Source organism: Pan troglodytes, chromosome 3 (assembly GCF_028858775.2).
Source record: "Pan troglodytes isolate AG18354 chromosome 3, NHGRI_mPanTro3-v2.0_pri, whole genome shotgun sequence".
NCBI classification, from domain to species: domain Eukaryota; kingdom Metazoa; phylum Chordata; class Mammalia; order Primates; family Hominidae; genus Pan; species Pan troglodytes.
In genome coordinates, this window is record NC_072401.2 from 16,157,535 (window position 1) to 16,173,967 (window position 16,433).

Below are 16,433 nucleotides of genomic sequence, written 5' to 3' on the forward strand. Positions count from 1 at the left end.
TCAGCGTCGGGCCTGATCTCTCTCCACTACTGCAAACTCCCCACTGCAGTAGTTCTTTTTAAATAGTCTTCCTTGCCATCTTTAACAAGTGACAAAATAATTTTTTTCAACATTACATCATTTACTATAAAACAGTGACAAGTTTTTCAATGACATACCAGAAGATGGCACAAGTTTTGACAGTTGAATATCCATTTTTGCAACTTACCTTAACATTCTTCAGTCCCTTTTCAAAGAGGCTAAGCATCTCGGAGAGTTTATTGTCAGAATGTACATTATAAATGGTCTGGCTGCGTTGTTGAAGCAAACCAATAATGTATTCATTTTCAATCTGCTCATGCATTTTGAACTCCTTGAAAGTAGCATACAAAGACTGCAGAAGAGCACGGAAATCGTTGTTGTTGGAAAAATTGGTTTTAGATAGCTGAATAAAAATTTAAAAAGAAAAGTGTAATAAATACGTGCAAATATGCACAAATAAAAAATATTCAAATACATCCCTATTCACTTTTGCACACAGCATACTTCCCTTACACTTGGTTAAAGTACAAATAAAAGAAATTCATAAATTAACAAGTTATAATGGTATAATAAAAAGTGCACTAGGCCAGGAAGATGTTGGTTTGCATTCTGGAGGGCCTGGTGACACAGAAAAATGATATGTGCACAAATCACGGTTTCTTTAAATAGAAGAGATTAAACCAGGCCCCTTCTAAACCTAAAATTTCATTACTCTATATGTATGCTAAATACAGGCAGGCAGAAATTTTAAAGAGGGAAACTTGATTAGGTTAAATACAACAGACGGGTAGATGAAAGGGGAAAAGCTACTAACACCATACCTCCTAGACTTGCTTTCTAAAGTATCTAGTATTCCTAAAATGGAACATAATCTAAGCTGTCTTATTGCCTGTTATCAGCAGGAATGACGGTCTGATGACAGAGCATCAAAACAGATGACATAGAAGCTCCTAAAACAAAATTATTCCTACTATACATAACAGAATTAACTATCTTCTATAAAAAGTAGTGTGGATTATGCATTTTAAGAGTCATAGTGAACCAGTTTTAAAGTCACATTCTCTAGGATGGGATACCAGTTCTACCATTACTTAACTGTGTAACCCTGGGTAAGTTACTTTTCTTTCTTTCTTTTTTTTTGAGACGGAGTCTTGCTTTGTTGCCCAGGCTAGAGTGCAGGGGCATGATCTCAGCTCACTGCAGACTCTGCCTCCTGGGTTCAAGCGATTATCCTGCCTCAGCCTCCTGAGTAGCTGGGATTACAGGTGCTCGCCACCACGCCTGGCTAATTTTTGTATTTTTTAGCAGAGATGGGGTTTCACCATCTTGGCCAGGCTGGTCTTGAACTCCTGACCTCATGATCCACCCACCTCGGCCTCCCAAAGTGCTGGGATTACAGGCATGAGCTACCACGCCCGGCCTACTTTTCTTTCTTAATGTGTTAGTTTAATCTTGATGTTAAATGGATATAATAAAACATCTGTATTTCACATGGTTGTTAGTACTCAATAAACATTAGCTATTATCATTTTGAAAATTAAATATTCATTTTTTATAAATTCATACATTTTTTACTCTATACAAATATTTACTGAGTAGCTATGATGAGGTAGGCACTGTTCTTTGGTACCTGGGATATATCAATGAACAAAACAAAGATTTCTTGCCTTTATGGAATTTCCATTCCAGTGAAGGTAAATAAGACAATGAACAGTTAACTGCAATACATAAGTAAATAATCTAGAGCAAGAATTGGCAACTTTTCTATAAAAGGACAGATAATAAATATTTTAACTTTTGCAGGCCATGTGGTCTGTAGCAATTATTTACCTCAGCAGTTGTAGCACAAAAGTAGTCATAGACAACATGTAAATGAATGACTGTAGCTGTATTTCCATAAAACTTTATAAACACTGAAATTCAAATTTCATATAATTTTTCACATGTCAAAAAATACTATTCTTCTTTTGATTTTTTCCAACTATTTAAAAATGTAAAAGTGATGCTTGGCTCTTAAGCCACACAAAAAACACAGGCAGGACATATTTAGTTAAATACATATTATAGATTTTTTTTTAAATCATAAGAAATGCCCCACAAGATTACAATAAAATCTATTAGTGGCTAATCTCTGCAAACACTATCATGTATCATTTTTTGGAAAAAAAAAAAAAGGCAAACTTAAAAATAGCCTTAGTAGAAGCAGGGTACAAAATCAAAAGAAACCATTAATGCTAAATATTATTTTTTTATTATTATTATACTTTAAGTTTTAGGTACATGTGCACAACGTGCAGGTTTGTTACATATGTATACATGTGCCATGATGGTGTGCTGCACCCATTAACCCGTCATCTAACATTAGGTATATGTCCCAATGCTATCCCTCCCCCGCCCCCCAGCCCACAACAGGCCCCGGTGTGTGATGTTCCCCTTCTCACGTCCATGTTGTTCTCATTGTTCAATTGCCACTATGAGTGAGAACATGCGGTGTTTGGTTTTTTTGTCCTTGCGACAGTTTGCTGAGAATGATGGTTTCCAGCTTCTAGATATTATTTTTTTAATGGCAAAAAGTAAACACAGTCAGCCTCCGTGGGGATGCAGAAACCACAGATTCAACCAACTGTGGATTGAAAAAGGCTGGGCATGGTGGCTCACACCTGTAATCCCAGCACTTTGAGAGGCTGAGGTGAGTGGATTACCTGAGGTCAGGAGTTCGAGACCAGCCTGACCAACATGGTGAAACCCCGTCTCTACTAAAAACACAAAAATTAGCAGGGAGTGGTGGTGTGCACCTGTAGTCCCAGCTACTCGGGAGGCTGAGACAGGAGAATCACTTGAACCCAGGAGGCAGAGGTTGCAGTGAGCCGAGATCATGCCACTGCACTCCAGCCTGGGCAACAAAGCAAGACTCCATCTCAAAAAAAAAAAAAAAAGAAAGAAAATGTTGAAAAAAATAAAAATAAAAAACAACAACAATAAAAAACAATATAACAACTACATACATAGCATTTTCACTGTATTATGTATTATAAGTAATCTAAAGATGATTTAAAGCGTATGGGAAGATATGTGTAAGTTACATGCAAATACTATGCTATTTTATCTGAGGGACTTGAGCATCTATGGAGTTTGGTATCCATGGGTGTCCTGAAAACAATCTCCCACAAAATAGGAGGATACCAAGGGAAGACTGTAATGCCCTAACGTGAGTTAAGAAAAATAATATATTAAAAGACATACAGGGAATTTTGCATATATTCTCATTAGACTATTAGAAATTCTTTTAGATCTAATAACACATTAAGGTAAAGATTAGTTTCATGCCACAAACTGACAGTCAAATTAACTATAGTAACTATATAAAGAGACTCTAAATTACAGGTAGAATCTATATCCAGCTAACCTAGCACAGTAGTTAAAATCACTGACTCTAGGGCAAGATTGCCTAGGTGTAAATCCATTCTACCAGCAAGTCATTACATTTCTTTGTACCTCAGTTTCTTCATCTGTAAAACAGGGCTAATAATATTAACTACTTCACAGAGTTCTTCTGAGAATTTTTTTGAGACAGGGTCTTGCTCTGACACCCAGGCTGCAGTGCAGTGGCATGATCATAGCTCACTGCAACCTCAAACTCCTGGGCTCAAGTGATCCTCCTGCTGGCCTCAGCCTTCCGAATAGCTGGAACTACAGGTGTGGTGCGCACCACACCCAGTTACTTTTTTATTTTTTAGAGACGGGGTCTCACTATGTTGGCCAAGCTGGTCTTAAAGTCCTGACTTCAAGCGATCCTCCTGACTCAGCATCCTGAGTTGCTGAGATTATGGGCACAAGCCACTGCACCTGGCTACCTGTGATAATTTAATAAGTTAATATAAAGAACACAGAATATAAGCCCTACCTAGGCATCTGTAAGGCTTATTTAGTAGGCTTTTCTGTTATTAATTCTGTATTCAGACCAAAATAAAATATCATTAGAAAGGAACTGGTACAGCCATTATGGAAAACAGTATGGAAATTCCTCAAAAAATTAAAAATGTTAATTTTCATAAGTTCCAGCAATCCCATTCCTGAGTATATGTTCAAAGTAAATAAAATTAGGATCTCTAAGAGATATCTGCACTCCCAAGTTCAATGCAGCATTATTCATAATAGCCAAGATATGGAGCCAACCTGAGTGCTTGTCCACAAATGAGTAAAGAAAATGTGATATATACAATAAAATATTATTCAGTCATAAAAAAGGAAATCCTGTCATTTGCAACAACATAGATGAACCTGGAAGACAGCTAAGTGAAATAAGCCAGATACAGAGAGATAAATAATGTATGATCTCACTATATATGGAATCTAAAGCAGAACTCACAGAAGCAGAGAATATGAAAGGTGGTTGTTGGGGCAGGGGATGGAGAAAATGGGGAGATGCTGAAAAAAGAACACTAACTTTCAGTTCTAAGATGAGTACGTTCTGGGGATATAAGGTACAGTATGGTGACTATAGCTAATAATACTGTATTATGTACTTGAAATTTGCTGAGAGTACATCCTCTGTGTCCTTACCACTCCCACACAAAGGGTAATCGTTTGTGGTGATGGATGTGTCAATTTGATTTTGGTAATCAGTATACAATGTACATGTATATCAAAGCATTGCATTGTACACCTTGAATATATACAATATTTATTTGTCAATTATACCTCAATAAAGCTGGGAAAAAATGGTCAACAGATCAACAGATCAAGTTAAATTCTTGGTGGAGAATACAAAATATTTTGTACAACAGGTTGAAGAAATAAGATTTTTATCTATATTAAATCCTCAACATGTTTGTTGATTTGATGAAGTGAAAACAAAGCCAAAAAAAAAAAGAGCAACAGAAAGAAAAGTCCTTAAAGATACTACCCAACTCAGTTTTTCTCCACATGAAAAGTGCAAACGTTTTTAACCCGGTACCTAAAGTTAGTAAATTTAGCCGTTAAAAGAATAACCAGGGCCGGGCACAGTGGTTCACGCCTGTAATCCCAGCACTTTGGGAGGCCGAGGCAGGCAGATCACAAGGTCAAGAGATCTAGGCCAACATGGTGAAACCCCATCTCTGCTAACCTCTACTAAAACTACAAAAATTAGCTGGGCGTGGTTGGCACACGCCTGTAGTCCCAGCTACTCAGGAGGCTGAGGCAGAAGAATTGCTTGAACCCGGGAGGCAGAGGTTGCAGTGAGCCAAGATCACACCACTGCACTCCAGCCTGGAGACAGGGCAAGACTACGTCTCAAAAAAAAAAAAAAAAAAAAGAAAGAAAGAAAAGAATAAACAGAATATACACAATTTAACTTTTTTGAAATCTGTTTATATAAATAGTTTTTAAAATTGTTTGCCTTCACATATAGACTTTATGGAGAAAAAAAACCTGGACACTAATAATTCTAGGACATATGGAAGGAAGCCAATGATGTGTGAGAAATTACCCTAGTGTTTTTATATATTTAATTCTTAAAACAACCTAAAAGGTAGATATCAAAATCCTCATTTTACAGACTAACAAACAGAGTCTCAGGCAGAAAATTTACCCCACATCATACAACTAGTGAACAACAAAACCGAGACCAAGTCCCTAAAACTCTAACATCTATGACTTTTCTACATACACAATGTTAGTCCCATTAATAAAGCTATCTTTTCAGATCCAAGAGAGTAAATTGTCAGAAAGAACACTTGCTCTAAAGCAACAGTTCTCACCAAGGCAGTAATTTTGCCACCCCACTAACCATCCCCCAGAGATAAAAGGCAAGATCCGGAGGCAGTTTTGGTTGTCTCCACTGGAAATGTACTACTGACACCTAGTGGATAAAACCCAGGGATGTGGCTAAACATCCTACAACGCACAGGACAGCCCCCATAAAAAAGAAATCATCTGCCTCAAAATGTCAATAATGGTTTGGTTAAGAAATGTTGCTCTAGAAAACTGTTTTTCAAATACTGTTAACCATGACCTTCAGTATGAAATATAGTGCAATCCAGATTCACACGCATCACAAACACTTCAAACAAATTTCAGGGAACAGTATTTCCCTCTCTTATCTGTGATGTACTCTAATATTTACTTTTCGGTTTAAATTTTTAATGCTGTTTCGGACCCACAAAAGAGATTTATGACCTACTACAATAGGTCCCAGGACACATTTTGAAGAGCACTCTTCTACAGTAAAATATAAAGGTTCCTAGTGACCTATAAAGTTATATACTCTGATGCCTCACAAATTCAACAAAGAACTTATATATATATAAAAGGACACACATAATTAACAAATAGTAGCATGATATCTTCCACATTTTAAAAGGATTTATAACTGACTTTCTTTTTTTTTTTTTTTTTTTTTTGAGACAGAGTCTCGCTCTGTCGCCCAGGCTGGAGTGCAATCGTGTGATCTCAGCTCACTGCAACCTCTGCCTCCCAGATTCCAGCAATTCTGCCTCAGCCTCCCGAGTAGCTGGGATTACAGGACCCCGCCACCATGCCCAGCTAATTTTTGTATTTTTAGTAGAGATGAGGTTTCACCATCTTGGCCAGGCTGGTCTTGAACTCCTGACCTCATGATCCGCCTGCCTCGGCCTCCCAAAGTGCTGGGATACAGGCGTGAGCCACTGCGCCCAACCTATAACTGACTTTCTGTCTCAGACATTCTACAGTGATAAATCAAGTATTACAGCCTGGTTTCAAACTGATTCTCGAAAGTGGTATGTCACTTAAAGACGATACAGTACATTCAAAAATAGATAAGAAAACGGCATAACAAAAACACATATATTATTCCCCCAAATACATTTTTACTTTGTCTACTCACTCACACAATGCTTTAATTTAATCAAGGGAGACTTATACTCAGTGAAGAAACCTTAGTAAGTATCTGATCAAATTTACAGATGGAAAAAATGATGACCCACAGGTAAACTGTTTTGCATAACATCATAGAGCTACCAATAAGTAGCAGAACTAGTAAGGTAATGCAAAACCCATGGGCTTCCGAAGGGGAAAAAAAATCCTAAGATTAAAATTCAGGCTCTACTAATTACTAATTGAATGAGTTGGGTAAGTTACTTAACCACTAAGACTGTTTCCTCAACTTTAAATGAAGGATAATATTTGGCTTACGTAGTTCGTGAAGATTAAAAGAAACAATGTAGACATGTAGTAAGAACTCATTAAATTCCCTTTTCCTTCTTCCACAGGTCTCAATTCAATATTTTCTCCACTAAGCCAATCTTCTCAAATGCCAGTCAATAAATTGTTACAGGTATGCAGAAAAATGGCGGAGGGGGGAAGGAAAACTGACAATAAAGCTATACTCACTCATTTTTTAAAAAAGAATATATTCAAATTACTCTAAACTTCTTCCCACTTAAGAGTTTTGGGTCATAAAATGTCCTATCTGTATAAATAAATGTATAAATAAATTAAATTCTTTAATAAAAGTAAACAGCACTTTTAATACACTTACCTGAAAAATTTGGGCACACCTTAAGGCCTCAACCACTTGAGTTTTTAATAACTGGTTTATATATAAGCCTGGGAATCTCTGAACTAACCACATCCTGACAACCACAGCCTACTCTTCTCTCAGAAATCAATTCAAAGAGACCACTCCTGACACTTTAATGTGGAGCTGACCATGTAACTCCCTTTGCTCCCACTATACCCTATTTGGATTTCCATCCTAGCATAGATGTTATTACATACTGGACTGTAAACTTTTTGAGACTAGAGACCACATGTCACATTGCCAACGTCTTTCTGTAGTACAAGCTACTACAGAGTAGACGGTAGAAATTCCAATGCTCACTGACAGAATTAATGGAGTTAACCTTGGAGAACTGGAGAAAAGACTGAGAAATTGAAGTAAAATGGAAAAAGGATGTCATTCAATATAAATATTTACTAACATCATCCCAGTCTGAAAGGTCAGTGAATTAGCAGGAGATTTCTTAGCAGATTGTTCCCAAAAAAGTAAGAAACTACTATGATTTAATATAAAGAAAATTAAACTAGGAATCCTAACAATGACTTGGGTTTCCATCTGAATCTACCACTAGCTGCTTATGTAACCTTGGCCTAGCTAATCTAGGCCTCTAAGTCCCCAGCTATAAAACAGAAATACCTTGTCTTTACATAACTCAAAGCACTGTTGTCTGGATAACAAAGGTGAAAAACCTTTCCATAAAACTTTTTACAAATGTAAAAAGAAATCCATGGGCAAAGTATTAAATCGGGTATTGTACAGCAATATTTAAAATGGTCTAAGACATACATCTGTCAGCTTTTGAAAATTTATTTTCTCATCCCATTCACCTTTATACCTAAAAAATAAGTAGACTAAGATAACTTTGGAATACATTATACTAACTGGCTTAAGCATATAAGTGGCTTACTTGATGCTAGTAAATAAATGGATGCTTCTAAAATACATTGTACTTGAGAAGTTCAATATTGAAAATAGTAACTGACTTCTTGATAATAACTGGGCATTCAGAGCCCAAATTTGTACAGTGAAATAACTATTTTGTACCTTTTTAGTTTGAGCATAAAAGCTAGTTCTCATTTTATATAGTTTTATTGTAAACTGTTTGGTTGGATATCCTTGGTCTATACAACCAAAGGATAATGGCAAAACGTGAGATGATAAATGAATAAAAACAAACAAGGTACTCTTCCTTTAATTCCTTTAAGATTACTGAACCATTACAAAATACTTATTTTCCACTCTAGCTCCCAAAGGACATCCTAAGAGAGATCTCCATTGGCTATCAGTATCAAGAAGAAATCCAGATGTAAAATTCCTATGCATTTTTTTTTCCCTAAATCGCCTCAGTTTCAGTTCAGAAAACTGGACTTTCAATCTTCGTGATAAACGTATACAACAATCTCATTAACTATATCTAATTAATTCAGAATTAGTAATAATTTTGACTTACACTATGTCAAATTGAAAATGCTTTATTAAACTAGTTATGCAAGTGGGAACATTACTGAAAAGACTCTTGGCTCAGGTATCTTGTAAAAAAGCAACTGCATTTTCAAAATTTGTTCAAATACTCTCACCCACCAGGAAGAGACACAGAAAAAGAGCGACTAACTTCTTGAAAATTTTAAAATAAGGCTGCTTAGCCTTAGTCTGCAAGTAAATTAAATTGTGATTCTTTATTTTGGGAGGTCACAATCATCTGGAAATCGATTAAAGCTACAAACACCCTAGGAAAATGGACACACGCACAAAATTTTCCATATAATTTCAGGTGATCCTAGGCTACCTCTCCACAGTCTAAAGTGGAGAAAACCTTGGATTCTGTTAGTCTTCACTTCCACTTTCGATTTTTGAGACCATTTTTTTTTCTTTCCTGCTATTAAAGAATGGTGTCTGAATGAACGATATTCAAAAGCCAGAGAGGATAAAAACACTACAATACTGCTAAGTAAAAAATTCAGGGATATACCCTTTTGCTTAATGGCTTAACCATTCCTCATGCTTCTCCTAGATGAGTGGTTCTCACCCTCAGCTGCATACTGCACTCAAATGGAGAGCTTTAATCATTTATACCTGATGTCTGGGTGAAATCCTAATTTTAGTGACCTAGACATCAGGACTTCTAATAGTTTTTAGTTTAAGGCTAATAAGCAACCGAGGTTGCAAACCATTGTCCTAGACAGTCCTGGTGTTTCCAACTACATGTGAACTGGGTGTTTCTAAATTTTCAGAATGGAGGGAGGGAGAAGATGGAGTGCTAAGATTTGAAATTCAACGTCACTGCTTTAAATTGCTGGTCTTGAGTGTGGCCTAGCAGTGAATACCCTGGGCATCCTCCAATCGCCTGGCTGAGCTATGAAACACCCCTCTTTTCTGTAGACAATGGTTCTGCATAATACTATGCAATTTCTGAGAATTCCTAAAAGTTGATTTCTATGCTTAAACAGTAGTCATTTGAATGCTTTATTTAGTTGGATCATTTCCACAAGAAACGGGACTGCCTGAGGTTTGCAGATATCCATGACTTTCCCCAACATAAACTGACAAATACGTGGAATGTTAATACTGTTTTAAAATCACTAGCAAAGGGCCCTGAACCATCTCCACAAAAGTGCCTCTTCAGCTTATGCTGCACCAATTATGGGCCCAAGATGGTTCTCACAGTTAAACCAACTTTTCCTGAGGCCCCCTTTATTCGAGCTCATATAAAGAAATCCAAGAGAGAATTGCTGTCTTAGAACAAAATCTACATCCAGTAAGTGTTCAGGGCAATAAAAGTTGCAAGGAAAACGATAACGACACATGAAGAGTGAAGGTTCTTCAGTTCTAAACTTGGCTTTTCTCCCAAATCAAACCAGTGAAGAAAGCCAGGGGTAAAAGGAACCGGGTAGCTGGGAGACGCTGCAGTTCCAGCCAGGAAGCCAGCGAGAGGTGCAGAGGATGGGTGGGTGTCTGCACGGAGAGCACCGAACAGGCCCGGGGGAGTGACGGGGGACGGGAACAACTACTCGGTGCAGATGGGAGTCCACCGCAGGTGGCCGGCCGGGGCACCCAGGGCTTCGAGGAGGTAGGGCCGCTCTCCTTAGAGGCAGCAGCGGGAGTCCCAGCGCGGCGGTGGGCCCGCCCGAGGGCGGCCAGTGACGCCGGTAGCGCCCCTCCTCAGCCGCCAGGCCCTCGGCAGAGGACGCCGCCCGCCCCGAGAGCACGTCCGAGGCGGCGGCCAGGCCGGCTCTGCGAGGGCCTCGCAGCGGGCGGGCAGGCTGCGGGAGCGGGCGGCGCTGACAGCTGCGCAGGCGGCTACTCGCGCGGCGACGGCACCGGGCTGCGGGCGCGGCGCAGGCCAGGCCGCCCCAGGAACCCAGCCCGCTCCCCATCGCCGCCCGCACCGCCCACAGCGGGAGGCTCAGCGCTCCGTTACCTTGTCGCAGTAGAGCCCCACCAGCTGCTTCATCCGCCAGTGTGGGGCGGTGAAGACGTCCACTTCTTCAGGGAAGGGCGCCATCGCCACTGCCTCAGCCTCCGCCTCAGCAGCCGCGGCCGCCGCCTCTCCATAGACACCCTCGCCGCGGGGCAGAGGCGGCGCGCCCCCTTGCGCATGCGCCCGCCCCGTCGGCGCGCGCGCCCGGTCGGCTTGGCCGGCGGGGACGCGGGGGCGCGCAGGCGGCCGCCATGCGATCCCTGCGGCCCACGTGACCGGGCGCGCGCAGAGGCTCGCGGCTTCTGCCTCCCGCCCCCACTCTTTTCGTTTTTTGTCGTCTTCATAAGCCGCAGAAGGAACCCAAACCTTTTCCCTGTTTCTTTCACTACATGAAAGCACAGTAGCTGAGGGTAGGGGAAAGTCGTTTCAGTGGCGCTCTCGGCGCTTCTCCCGTTGCTGCCCTGCCCACCAAGGCCTTGAGGAGAGGCAGCCAAGCACAATGGCCGCGGTCAGGGCCGCGAGCTCTGCTTGTGCCCACGCCCCGACGCCTGCTTGGCCTGGGTGACCAATGCGTCTGGCCAGGACCTCCGGAGCTGCCCTTCGCCTCCCTGCGATTGGCCCGTGCCAGATTTTTCCTGGGGCCGAGCGCAGACCACCCCGCCCGCCACTCAAAGGCCGGGCCTGGCTCCCGCCCAGCGGTTGGTGAACCAGAGCTGCGGGCTCTGAGAGCTTCGGTCCCGGGCGGCAGCCCACAGCGGGCGCGGGACCTGGGTGCGAGGGGCGGGGCAGAGACCGCGAGAGAGAGTTCTGGTGAAATTCGGGAGACTCAACGTGGGGGAAAAACAGTATCTGGGGATCCAGGTGCGGAAATGCACCTCAAGTGCAGGAACGCGGGTCAGGGATAGGCCCGACGGGCCTTGGGGGTGGGGAGAAGGGTGAATAATGGAAGGTTAGTGCGGGAAAGAACCTTGGTACAAATCCCGCCATTTTAAGCGGAGGTTCGGAGAGAAAACAAGGTCACTAACCCAGGAAAATGTCTGCCTCTTTCCCATAAATCGCCTGGCCCTGGCCACAGACCTCCTGGAGACCCTGTTCTCTGCTCACACCGGTCAGTCTTAGATTGGTTGGCTGGAGTACTGCTGGACAGATAGAGACATAGGAGAAAAACAGGGAAGCCTGAGAACCTTGGGAGGAATTGTTATTTGCTTAATGGCCAGAACCTCCAGGAGGGCAAGAACCAGATATGCTGTGTTCACCCTTGTTCTCTATTATCTATCACAGTTGCAAGACAACATGGGGATCAGTAAATAGTCAACAAATAATGGAGTAGAAGAAGGTGAGAAAGAACTTTGCAGTGGAATGCACCCTATTTAGTTCTAATCTTATATTACTATATGCTATTATAGACAGTGTGAACAGTGGTTAAACCACAGACTCTGGAAGTTAAGATTCCTGGTTTTGCCAGACACTAGCTATACAACCGTTAACAAGCTATATGACTTCTTTATGCCTCAGTTTGCTCTGACATGAAATGAAGCTAATAATGCCTACCTCAGAATCTTTATGAGGATTTATATATTTGAAGCACTTATAACAGTACCGTCTGTAAGCTAGTAATACTTTTTTAAAGCAACTCTATGAGGTAGTGCTGCAGGAAATTAAGTCTTCAAGACATTCTAGTAGTTGCCTAGGGTCCCACAAATTAGTAAGTCAAAAATCTGTCATATAAATCTGGATCTGACAGTACCCCCAGAGTCATTGCATTAGTTGGGATACAGAGATGGCTTATTCACAGTCTGTCTTAAGAAGCAGGAATAATGCTTAAGAAATAGAATAATAATAAAATATTTAATAAAGATTCATTTCTCTCTTCCTCCTCCTCCCTTTCACCCCGTTTCTCGTTCTTTTGCTAGGACTTTGCCTCTATATTTTTTAATAACTTCCAGAGAGCATTTTCTTATTTACCCTCTATTTCTTTACCTCATACTAATCTTTCACTCCAGCTATCTTGGAATGCAGAATCAGACCTCAGGTGAACCAGTTATATAGAGAAATGAGCTCCATAAGAACATGCACTTTGTTTTATCCTCAGCACTTAGAATGATGTCTGTCATAAAGTGAGTATTCAGTAAATATGTTGGAAAAAAGAATGAGGGTAGTTCATAGCACTGTGTAATTTCCTCATTTTTACTAACGTTTAATATGCTATGTTGTCTTGTCCAATCAACTGTTTGTGTCTGTGCTGTTCACTAGTGTATCCATCTGTAGAACCAGACACATTAAAAAGGTATTTGGCAACAACAACAAAAAAAGTCCATCCACACAGTTTCACTGTAACCCAGATTTGAAGCTCTATAATCAGCTGAAAAGTAGTAACAGCCACTTTGGACACTGGCCATTTCAAGGAATTTGTTTTAGATGACAAAATGAAAGAAATAAAGTGATTTTAAAAATAAGCCCTGTGAGTAATTTTTCCCATGGAAAGCTATTAACATTAGCTCCATATGCTGAATTATGTAGCAGTTAATCACCTGATATATCCAAAATAAATGACTGACTTTACTGAACTTTAGCTCTAGAGAGGTCATTGATCAATGTAGTATCATTACCATAGGTTACTGCAACTACAGCAGATTTGGGAGGGTTATTAAGACCAAGGTTGTCACTTTACCTCTCTGTGAGACCTTTTTGGATGTATGACAGCAGATAATTCCAACAGACCATCTAGCAATTGACCACCACAAGAAGTCTGAATAAGGCATGTGAACAGAGCGGTGAAAACCCACATTGTAGAATAACTGGTAGAATTGGTCGTTTCTCTTACCTACTCTCATTCTCTCTCTGGCAACCTAAAAATATAACTTATTCTGTTACCAATAGGCCTCTTCTATAGTAGTTTCCAAGCCTAATTTTGAGAACCCTGGAAAGGGTTATTGGCCAGGGAAGGTCAATTCTAAGGCATTTCACTCCGTTTGAGTATGTGACACAGCACTTTCCCTAATAGGGGATTAGTTGTGAAAACAAGCAATGAAAGAATGTTTACATTTTGACCCAGTTGGAATCATAGTCCTCACTCAGTACCAGAGTTGATCCTTACTGTCCATCAAAATAGTCAATCAACAACTGCTGCAGCAGGCTGATTTAGGAATTGCTGTGGTTTGAATGTTTGTCCTTTCTAAAACTCATGCTGAAACTTAATCCCCAATAAGGCAGTATTAAGAAGTGGGGCCTTTAAGAGGTGATTGGGTCATGAAAGTTCTGCCCTCATGAATGGCTTAATTCATTCATGGATTAAAGGATTCATGGGTTATCATAGGAGTGGGACTGGTGGCTTTACAAGAGGAAGAAAGACCTGTGCCAGCATGCTGAGTCCCTCGCCATGTGATGTCCTGCACTGCCTTGGGACTCTGCAGAGTCGCCACCAGAAAAAAGGCCCTCATCAGATGCAGCCCCTTGACCATAGACTTCTCAGCCCCACACTGTAAGAAATAAATTCTTTTTCTTTATAAATTACCCAGTTTCAGGTATTCTGTTATAAGCAATAGAAAACAGACTAAGACAGGCACATATAGGATGATGTCTTAATCTACTTTCTAGATAGCCACAGAGGGCTTTCTGGTAGAAGTGGCCCTTAAGTTCAGCATTAAATATTAAGAAAAATTATCCATCTGGGACTCCAGAGACTTAATTTTTTCATATTCAGCGTTAAACTGGACACCCAATATGCAGCAGGAGCTTGAGATATAAAGTTGAATAAATCCTGATTACTGTTCTTGGAATTTCCCAGCTTTTAAACTCAAAGTTTCATACTATCCACCCCATCCTTAATCAGCTGCAGTGATCAATGTTTCTTCCTCATTAATTCCAGTCCCTCCTGTGCTTTAACTAAATAATATATTTAATGACAAAAAATCAGAAGAATGTCATAAATGGAAGGGTACCCAGTAAAATAATTTCTTAGCAGTTTTAAGTACCTGACATTATGTAATAATGTTTATCTACATTCCCTGAACTAGTAGGCATACATAGTAGGCATAAAATATTTCTTGCTGCATGAATGAGAATTTGAAGTTTTTACAAACCAAAATACTCCTGTTATTCAGTAATATACATATATGGTTTTTAAGAAAAATTAATCCAAACAAGCTATATTTAAAGTCCTTCTTTCAACAATTGTTACCCTCCTTTAAAGAGTTCTCATTTTGACCTCATAAGCAAAAATTGATTCCTAAACTGGGTACTGGGTAAGATTCAGTTCTGGGAACCTCTTTACTCAGATTTCTAATTCCTTCTACCAGGAGAATGTGAGCTGCACCGCAAACTACGTTAACTGTCCAAATATAGAGTAGTCCCATTCCTTAGATCTTCTTTTGAAGAGAAGCTTAGATAATACTAAAATCATAGTCTCTTTCATTTTAAATCTGGAGATATAATGTGTATAGTGGTCCATAAAGTTTCCCTGCAAAATTTTCAGACAGAGAAGAGCCTTCCATTTCCCAAATATACCTTTATGTCACCTACCTTGCGTCATTTACCTCTTAGTAAATATTGCCAAGTGAACACCAAAATCTTGATTTTCAACCAGAGGCTCTATTATGGGCTGACTTGTAGGGAGAAAGAATGGTTCCATGTGTATGGCCTGAGGGAAAGGTGGCTACTCTCAGGGACAACTTGACTCAGCTGTTTGCACCATGTAGTGAGAAAGTATCACAAGTTTCTGGAATGGAAAGAAATGATAAGTTCCTGTAAAGTGTCAGAGTTACATTCATTGTAATGATGAAATCTGGCAGGCAGTTGCTTAATCCCTGCCTACAGAGAGGGGAAAAAAAAGTATTAGGAAAGTATCAGTTCTGTTTCCTTCCTCCCTACCCCTGACATTTTTTTTTTTTTTAAAAAGAGGGTTTCACTCTGTCACCCAGGCTGGAGTGCAGTGGCAAAAACATAGCTTACTGCAGCCTCAAACTCCTAGGCTCAAATGATCCTCCTTTCTCAGCTGCAGAATAGCTAAGACTACGTGCCCGTGCCACCACACCAGGCTAATTTTTTATTTTTATTTTTTGTAGAGGTGCAGTCTCATGATGTTGCCTAGGCTGATCTTGAACTCCTAGCTTCAAGCAATCCTCCCACATGGCCTCCCAAAGCACTGGGATTACAGGCATGAGCCGCCGCACCCAGCCCCGACATTGTTTTAAAAACTCAAAACAGAGTACCAAAAAATCCCCAATTACACAAGACACCTCCTAAAAAATTTAAATGCTGAGAGCTACCTAGAAATAGAGATGTCATGTATACATCTTATTTGTGTTCACTGAACAATAGCCTGGCTAATACACGAAACATTGATTTGAACTCTAATCCCACTTCTCACTACCTACCTACCCACAAGATCTACGGCAAATCACTTGGCCATTCTGGAAACTTCATTTCCTCGACTGTGAAGACTTGGTCTGGGACACTTTTGAGTGATAAAAG

At 40.4% G+C, this 16,433-nt stretch overlaps 1 protein-coding gene across 6 annotated transcripts in view; it reads right to left on the reverse strand.

The window, feature by feature from the left end:
- Window positions 1–16,433, reverse strand: part of FBXL5 (F-box and leucine rich repeat protein 5) — an 82,984-nt gene that overhangs the window by 45,508 nt on the left and 21,043 nt on the right. For 4 of the 6 annotated variants that reach the window (XM_016951373.4, XM_063808643.1, XM_063808642.1 and 1 more), the window contains 2 exons: window positions 15,483–15,678; window positions 209–424 (listed from right to left, as the gene is read on the reverse strand). In XM_016951373.4, coding sequence (XP_016806862.1) covers window positions 209–343 — 135 coding nt within the window. In that variant the 5' untranslated portion in view covers window positions 344–424; window positions 15,483–15,678. Of the gene's footprint in view, window positions 1–208; window positions 425–10,961; window positions 11,231–15,482; window positions 15,679–16,433 lie in introns of those variants that run through there. The other 2 variants (XM_517113.7, XM_003310275.5) reach the window with 2 other exon arrangements.